The sequence below is a fragment of the Ipomoea nil genome, unplaced genomic scaffold (genome assembly GCF_001879475.1).
Source record: "Ipomoea nil cultivar Tokyo-kokei standard unplaced genomic scaffold, Asagao_1.1 scaffold3069, whole genome shotgun sequence".
NCBI lineage: Eukaryota > Viridiplantae > Streptophyta > Magnoliopsida > Solanales > Convolvulaceae > Ipomoea > Ipomoea nil.
Window position 1 is genome coordinate 5,286,101 of NW_017619497.1, and position 9,542 is coordinate 5,295,642.

A 9,542-nucleotide genomic window follows, 5' to 3' on the forward strand; every position below is an offset into this window, starting at 1 on the left:
AACTCTCCACAAACAATAAAAAGAGAGACTAAGATTCCAGCTGCCTAAAGGCTTGATGTTGGATTGCCCACAATGTCAATGACAAAGCGATATTTAATATCGTTCTTCATAAGCCTATCAAAAGCTACATTAATTTTATCTGGGGTGACAGTTTCGATGTCACACAAAATGTTAAACTTCGCGCATATGTTTAACATCTCCTGTGTTTCTTCCATGCTTCCAATGACGCTACCCTTTACTGTTCTCTTGCCTACAAATATATATTAATTTTTGAGTTTAATTAAAAAACAGTAATATTATATTATATTTTAAAATTATATAACAATATAAATATATACTATATATCTTACCAAAAATCAGGGGAAAAGAAGGCAAGTCCACCGGATTATCTGGAGCAGCCACGAGTACAAGAGTTCCATTCACTTTGAGTAGCTCCAAGTACGGCCCAAGGGAGTGTTTGGCAGAAACTGTGTCTAAAATGAAATCTATACTCCTTTTCTTGGCCTGTGATTTATTAATTATTTAAATTTACAACAACAAAAAAGCATTAACTTATTGTTATAAAAAAAAAAGATAATTTAATTTTGTAAGGTTCTTGGTGTCATATGACACGATAAGCATTAACTTATTTTATAATCTCTAAAAAAGAAGTAATTGTTTTAACTTTTCGCATAATTAAATAAATTTTTTTTAAAATATGACATCATAGTGCAGAATACTCTAAAATATTCAAATGGGGAAGTGCGATGGACTGATGGTGCAGAGTAGAGTTTGTCAGTATTTCTTTCAAAATTACATTAATAATATAAAATAGAGAGCACTTATTTAATTAACCTTAATCTGTTATTACATACCTAACGTGACAGAATAAAATAAAATAGATAATAAACTTCTTTTTTTTTTTATCATGTGATGAGGGACTGATGGGGGTAAAGGGAGTTTATTATATTTTAACCATGATTAAGTGGAGGTTAGTTAACTAACCTGCATTTGGTGTGCATCAGTGCTGAGGATGAAATCATCAGCTCCCAAACGCTCCTTAGCTTCTTTCTGTTTGGATGGGGATGTACTTATCACCGTGACATGGTGACCAAACGCCTTCCCAAATTTGACTCCCAAATGCCCTAATCCTCCCATTCCAATTATCCCTATCATCTTCCCTGGATTCCCAACCAAATTATTGTCCTTCAAGGGACAAAACACCGTCACGCCGGCACATAACAACGGCGCTGCCCTATCCATTGGTAAACTTTCCGGCACGTGCACCACAAACCTTCATCAAAATTAACATGTTTGAGTTTAGTTTGACTTAGTTAAGATTAATAAGTTTAAGAAATGAAAACAAATTTTACCTATAATCTGCCACTAGTAATTTGGAGTAGCCACCATAGGTGATGCTACCGTCCCAAAAGATGCCGTTGTATGTTAATTGCATTTTGTCGCAATAATTCTCCTGTGATTGCTTGCAAAAATCGCATTCCAAACACGTTGCAGCCATGCAACCCACGCCTACTCGATCCCCAATCTTGAAATTCGTCACGTTGCTCCCAACAACCGTCACAATCCCTGTAATTTCATGCCTAATATATGCAAAATAAACAAATAAATAATGACACTAGGTACACTATCGAAAAACTCGTGATTTTCGTCTATTTTTCTGACCACCAAAAAGTAGATGAAAATTTAGAATTATTTCAAATTTTCAAATCCTCAAGATAGTCAAAAAGGGGAGTTTGTTGGAAAGGTTATTATCTATTAGAAACTTTACCAATCACTTAAAAATGACAAGTTTTCCCCATGCTAGTTTAATTACTAATTACTAATTATAGCAAACCAACAAAGAAATGGAAATTATGTTTATGTATATGCATATATACCCAGGAACAACAGGGTAGACAGTGATGCCCCAATCATTTTTGGCAAAGTGGAGATCAGTATGGCATATCCCGCAGTACAAAATCTTGATTGTAACATCGTTGGCTCCGTTTTCCCTAGTTTCAAAATCAACAACTCATATGAACATTGAAGAAAGACATGTTATAATCAATAACGCCATGAACTATTTTCAAACCAACAATTATATATATTATATGTTACCTTCTTTTGAAGGTATATGGCACGATCTTGGCGGAGGAATCGTGGGCTGCCCAGCCGGAGACAAGTTGAGTGTGGGTTGTTGGCGGTGTTCCAGCCATGGGAGGCAGGAATTAAAAGGATGTATTAAGGTTTGAAGGTTAGTGAACAACCAAGACTGACTCTCTGGACTGAGAAAAATGAGTGTGGGGTGATGGCTTTATATACTTGCTTCCTTTCGCACTTACCTAAATTGAAGTTGCACAGAAGTATCTAGTGTTTGAATATTCGGTATGAACAGAGTGTGAGAATTCTGTCTGAACTTCCCTTTATTTTCATGCTCACTTTCCTTGATAGCTGCCCTCAATTTCCTAATGTTTTACTCTTTTTCTCTCTTTTTTTTTTTAAAAAAAAATAAAAAATAAAATCGAAATACAGTTTAAATTGGTAGTTGGATTGCGCGAAAACACACATATTATATATAGCATATGATTATATGAAAAATATAAAAATATTTGGATGCACAAGTTGAACACTATATACATAGGGGATGGTTCACATGTGAAGGGAACTTTTAAAAAAAAATTGAGCAAGATTTGAACTGTTGATCTAATCCTAAATCAACTGTCCAAAATGAAGGTAACTTAACAAAAAAAAAAAAAAAAATCGCTTCCAGGCAACTGGCTGCATGATTTCCTCCCATGCACCATTGTTGTTTTCTTCCTTATCTTCCCTTCCTGCTATGAATTCAAACTTGTATTAGCATTACATTTTGGAAAGGAAAATATTAGATGTATTTTCAATGAGTATAAATTTTTGGCGTACAGATTTTATTGGATAAAGTCATGCACTTAAAAGTTTCGAAGTGATTCACCTTAAGTTTCAAAGTGGTGAATCTTAAGTTTTGACCTAATGCTACTTAAGTTTCGAACTAATACACCTTAAGTTTCGAACCTATGCACTTTAAGTTTCGAACTTATGTACCTTAAGCATTGTACTTATGCACCTTAAATTTTATGTTATACACTAAATTACCATAATGTCACCGTGTTTTTTTTTTTTTTTTTCATCATTCTAGACTATAGATTTTAACTAGATCAATAGCTGAGATTTCATCCTTTTTTTTTTTTTTTTTTTTTTTGTGTGTGTGTGTGTGTGTGTCTCTTGTTATAAACAGAATATAAAAATTCTTTTCTATAACTTAAAAAATGTTGCATAGATTATCCTTAATTATGTTTGGATTTAAAAAAAAAAAAAATTGTAGGACAACTGTACTCTAACCAAGTTTAGAGTCCACCTTCAAGTAGCGCATGTGGGGAGGAGGTCTTTTGCGGATTATAGTCACAAAGCGAGCTTCACCTTAAACGCACCTTCAGGTAGTTAAGTAGTGGTTGCCGACTTTGGTTTTTAAAAAATTGTTAATTATTATATACTTATCAATAAAATAAATAAATAGAGTTTATTGATGTGCAGTCCAAAGTTAATAATAAAAAGATGTTCGCATGGGTAGCTCAATTGATCATAGAGGTAAAAGTTAGAAAGAATAATAAAAAGATATTGTTAGAAAGATATGGAGTACTATTTTACTTGATTATGGTTGTTAGGGCGGTTAACGTAATTGTCATAGAAAGAGACTATTGGGTTTAATATGATAAAACCATATTTTAATTTGGGTGGTTAATTGACCCTCGTTGACATTCTAGGTTGTTGAGCCTGTTGGAGTTTACATTCAACAATGTGTGGAAATGATTTCTCCTATACTTCTTGTCCCACACTACTTTTACAAAGAACATTTTCTTCCCTTTTATTCAACAACCATTTGCAACATTTGAATTATTATGGAGAGAAAAGTAAGGAAAACCTTACACGCGCGTCACAATGAGGTGGGGTCAACATTTTACATGTCCTTCCTTTTATTTTTGATTTTTTCGGTGGAGAAATATTGAGAAATATTTTCGTTCACAATTAATTTGTAGCGTTAGAATAGGTCTTTAATTTTCGTGGCCTATCTCTTCTTCACTATCATATAGTTGCGCTATTATCGTGGGGTTTATGTGGCTGAGAGAGAGGAAGCAATTATTTTTAAGACTATAAATACCTTGATTCCCCTCCGTTCTAAACACACCTTCAATTCGTCTCCTCTTCTCTTTTGTTTGAGCTTTACGAGTCGGGTTCAAATTGCTCTTAGTTGTGTTACTAAATGCAGCATATCTGTGTTAACCTATCGAAAGTTACCGGGTTCAATGCAAATACTTGCATAGACTCCGGCAAATTGCTTTTAAAGTACACGTCACAGATTCCCTTTTCTTTTCTGTTGCGCAGCCGACAACAAAGTAGTCAAAAGCTACGACATTTTTCTGCAATTTCCCAACAAGCTAAACAACAAAATTTACAAAAGTATAGGAACATCAAATTCCATATCATTGAAATACCACATTATTTGATATTATTTTAACAAATTAAAGTTAAATATTTAATAATTGAGTTAATACTCAAAATGATATTTGATTATGATGATTTTTCTTAATATCATCTTGTTTGATTTTTGTGACCTAATTTAGTCCCGCATTTTTTGTATTTTTATTCAATATAATCTTATGTTTAACTTCTGCCCTGCATCCCTTGCCTCCTCCTGCCCATCCTGTGACTGCATTTGGAAATTCCTTAGTGAATGACAAAGAAATAAAGCTGCAACTCTTGTTTCCAAACTAGTTGAGTCACCATACTATACGCGGCACAAATTCTGACCTTTACTGTTGAGAGATTAATTATAGTAATTGTTTGAAGGGGAAATGATAGACTGCAATTTGAATTGAAGGTGGTCAACATCGTGAGTGAAAGAGGAAGGATAATTGCAATTACAAAAATATTTTTGAATTTAATATCAAATGGATGGAAATGTAAACGGAGGACTATATTAAGCAAAAATATATAAATTTAGGACTAAATTAGATCACAAAATTAAAATCAAATAAGACGAAATTGAGAAAAACCACCATACACAACTACAAAAGTACCATTTGGTATTAACTCATTAATAATTATATTCAAGAGAGAAAAATAGTCATGAATTAAAATGAATATTATAGGCCTGTTTGTGTTAATAAAATGATTGATCTTTGAGAAAAAGTTTTTTTACGAAGAAATAGTTTTCATCCCTTTATTGATTTTGGTTTATGCAATACTTCAGTTGTTCATAATCTAGTTCAGTAATATTTGTACACTTTGTAATAGATTGAGTCTGTACCAATAGGTTGAATCGAATTACCCCCACCAATATTTGATTTAAAAAGTCGAACGTCTTTCTGGCCAAATTTCACTGGCAATTTGGCCGGGAGGACCAAATCTGCTAAAAAAATGATAGTTAAAGGACTAAATTGTTAATTTTAAAAGTCACGTACCCAAATTAACACACCCCCTATAATCACAGGACCAAAAGTGTAATTTGCTCTTTATTTTATTTACAAATTTTATTTAAATAGGTTAGTTATGTCATTAAAGTAGTTATTTCAAATTCAAATAATAATACAAGTTACAATAAACTTTAAAATCAACATAATAATAACATAATTAAACTTTTAAAAATATTAAATATTACATTATATAGTTATACTTGCATTTTTAATAAAACTAATTTTGAGCTGAAGAACTCAAGTACGTTTTTTTTGTTTCCATAATAACCAATTTAAGATGGTAAAAAATATACGATTACATATTTACTCTAAAATTCCAAAAATTAAATAAGTTAGAAATCTAATTTTAAGTATGTAGTTTCGGATAATTTTAAATGAGTAAATTGAATAAAAAATATTTACACTATAGAATAAATAATTATGGTAATTGAAATTATAGAAGAATATGGCAGAATATAAACTAATTAATTATGAAAATATTATTATAGTAATATTATATGGAATTGTTTGAACCATTTCATAAATGAGTCAATTGAATAAAAAAATGTTTTAAATATGGTAGATTATTGACTAATTAATTATGGAAATATTATTATGGTAATATTACACGGAATTGGTTGAACCAAATCATAAATGAGTCAATTGAATAAAAAATATTTTAAATATGTCAAAATATAGAGTAATTAATTATGGCAGAATATAGACTAATTAATTATAAAAATATTATTATGGTAATATTACACAGAATTGGTTGAACCAAATCATAAATGTGTCAATTTAATAAAAAATATTTTAAATATGTCAAAATATAGACTAATTAATTATGAAAATATTATTATGGTAATTTTACACGGAATTGTTTGAACCAATTCATAAATGAGTCAGTTAAATAAAAAATATTTTAAATTTGGTAAAATATAGAGTAATTAATTATGAAAATATTATTATGGTAATCTTACACGGAATGAATGAATTAAGTATTAGCATGTACCTTTTTTGACTAATTAATTAACATTACACGGAATATTATGAATATAGACTAATTAATGAATTAGGTATTATTGTGTACCTTTTTTGAATTAACGTGTATTTCTTATATGGTATTATGTAATATATATATATATATATATATATATATATATATATATATATATATATATATATATATGTATGTATGTAGACTAATTAATACACGGAATATTATGAATATAGACTAATTAATGAAAATAATCTTTATCAAATAAAAAAGATTAATCTTAATCTGTCCCCAAAATGTTTATGTGTTGTTTTAGTTTTTAGCAGTTTGGAGCAAATTTGATAAAGAATATGTTTACTCCATTGCTGCAAATGGAAAATGACTTTCTCTAGAAAAAAAAAAAAAGGGGGGGGGGGGGGGGGGGGGGGAGGGGAGTCATTTTCCAGAAAATTTCTCTCTCAAGCCAAACACTTAAAACATATGAAATAATTTATGGAATCATTTCTCGAGTTTTCAAACGCACCATTAGTATAATTGACTAATAGGTTATTATGATAACTAAGCTAAAAACCTATCTATACTTATTAGAGCAAATATCAATTTTGGTCCCACAAGTATTAGCAAAATGACAGTTTTAGTCCACATGTTCAATTTCTACCAATTTTCGTCCACGACTATCACTTTAGTATCAATTTTCATCTACGACTATTGTTTTAGTGCCAAATTCATCACATAGGGTCACACATTTGTTTAAGACATGTCGAAATATGAAATTATTAAGGGTATTTTTGTCTTTTTAAATTAAGATCTCAATTTGAGCATGAATAAAAAGATTTAAGCCCTAAGATCTATCTCAATTCGCAGTTTTTCTCCTCAAATTAAAGTAGGATGAGGAGGAGAACTGTGAATTGGGATTGATCTTAGGGCTTACATGCATCCCTTTATTCATGCTCAAATTAGAGTCTTAAGTTGAAAAGGACGAAAATGCCCTTAAAATTTTTAGATTTCGGCATGTCTTAAATGGAGGGGTGACCGGCGTGATGAATTTTGGTACTAAAAATAATAGTCGTAGATGAAAATTGGTACTAAAATAACAGTCGTGGATGAAAATTGATAGAAATTAAACATGTTGACTAAAAATGTCATTTTGCTAATACTCGTGGAACCAAAATTGGTATTTGCTAATTAAATCCTATTTACTTGATTTCCAGTCTAAACAATAGTAAATAGTAAATTAAAAAATGAACGTAAATTAAAAAAGGAATATAAATATGTCACAATAATTTTCTACATCATCAATTAAAAATGGAACGAGAATTGTGTAAATTGAAAAAAAAGAAAATAAATATTAATAATTGACTGAAAATTTAAAAATAGAAAAAGGAATGGAAATTAGGTTAATTGGGAAAAGAAATGAAAATATTAATAATTGACTGGAAATTAAAAAAAAAAGATCTATAATTGACTAAAATGGAAAAAGAAATTGTCAAATTAATGCATTATAATTTGTCACAATAATATTACACAATATAATAAATCAAATCACAATTATAGGAGCGTTATGTTGTGCATCCGTATGCACCATGCATGGTGCATACGGATGCAAAAACGATGTCGTTTTGGCGTCTAACTTAAAAAAAATAATAATTCAGAATTGCATAACTACACATCCATAATTTCATAATTATACATCCAGAATTGCATAACTACACTTCCAGAATTGCATAACTACACATCCAGAATTGCATAACTACACTTCCAGAATTGCATAACTACACATCCATAACTTCACAACTACACATCCAGAATTGCATAACTACACTTCCAGAATTGCATAACTACACTTCAAGAATTTCATAACTAAAAAATCCAAAATGAATGAACTAAAAATGAATAACATAATGTTGTTGCTGGGAATCGAAACTGATTTTTTTTTTTAAAGTAGGGCGCGTGTTTTATGCAAAACGACGTCGTTTTTGCATCCGTATGCACAGCATAATTTGCCACAATTATATCATAAATCTTTCACAATTTTTAAAAATGGAACGAACATATTTCAATAATAATATTCTACATCATCAATAGTAAAGATATATTTTTAAAAATAGTAAAGGTAAATAAAAAATGGAACAAAAATTTAAAATGAAAAGAAAAGATTTCAATAATAATATTATACATCATAAAAAAAATGGAACAAAAATATTTCAATAATAGTATCTACAATCTACATCATCAATAGTAACATAGTAAATGCATAAAAAAATGAATAATTGGCTGAAAATGAATGTGATATTACTAATTGACTGAAAATATAAAAGGATCACTGATTGAGTGATATTCTACCATTATATATTTTCACCTGAGTCGTCCGTCCTGATGGACTGAAGGTGTTAGCTCTAGATGAGGATGGACAAGATTGTGTTGCCACTACCAATGTCGTCTACAAAGAGTTTCAATAATGTGTAAATATAATCGGTGATATTATATTTTTTTTTTAAAAAAAAAATTAAATGAAAAAATTGCTATATATCTAGACAAAAAATATATCTCAATACAAATAAATTAGGATAACAATTCATTCTTATAATTATCTAAGTTGTTAGAGAACGAGCACATTTGCCTAATTTATAAAAATACTAAACAATGATAAATAAAATCTTCAAAGTTATAGCACTGCATGCATACATCTAGACATTAGCTATTAATTTGAGTAATTATTTGCATAAAATCAAGCAATGATAACATCAAAATACATAAACGATCTAAACCATATCTTTAATTGCACTATATAATATTTGATGTTCTAATTTAAATAAGAGTGAATTCCATTTTTGGTCCTACTATTATAGGGGCTTTTCCAATTTTAATCCACCATAATTATTTTTGCCACATTGCGTCCACTATTATTAAAAGTGTTCTAATTTTAGTCCATTTTTAGATTTTCCGTGAACTAAAATTGGAACACTTTTAATTATAGTGGACGCAATATGGCAAGAATAATTATGGTGGACTAAAATTGGAATGATCTCTATAATAGTAGGACCAAAAATGGAATTCACTCTTTAAATAATTATATATTG

General features: G+C 29.8%; 1 protein-coding gene across 1 annotated transcript; it reads right to left on the reverse strand.

Moving 5' to 3' along the window:
* LOC109164565 (probable cinnamyl alcohol dehydrogenase 6) lies at positions 1-2,273 on the reverse strand. Its single transcript, XM_019313069.1, has 6 exons — positions 2,098-2,273; positions 1,878-1,991; positions 1,353-1,580; positions 985-1,273; positions 351-504; positions 1-250 (listed from the first exon to the last, which is right to left on the reverse strand). The coding sequence occupies exons 1-6, from the start codon at positions 2,193-2,195 to the stop codon at positions 45-47; spliced, it is 1,089 nt and encodes a 362-aa protein (XP_019168614.1). The 5' UTR covers positions 2,196-2,273; the 3' UTR covers positions 1-44.
* Positions 2,274-9,542: the final 7,269 nt, after the last annotated feature.

Coding starts and splice junctions, on each gene's coding strand:
- LOC109164565 (XM_019313069.1), bottom strand. CDS start 2,195: ATGGCTGGAACACCGCCAACAACCCACACTCAACTTGTCTCCGGCTGG. Junction 1,992..2,097: donor CCATATACCTTCAAAAGAAG/GTAACATATAAT, acceptor TTTTGAAACTAG/GGAAAACGGAGCCAACGATG. Junction 1,581..1,877: donor GTCTACCCTGTTGTTCCTGG/GTATATATGCAT, acceptor TGCATATATTAG/GCATGAAATTACAGGGATTG.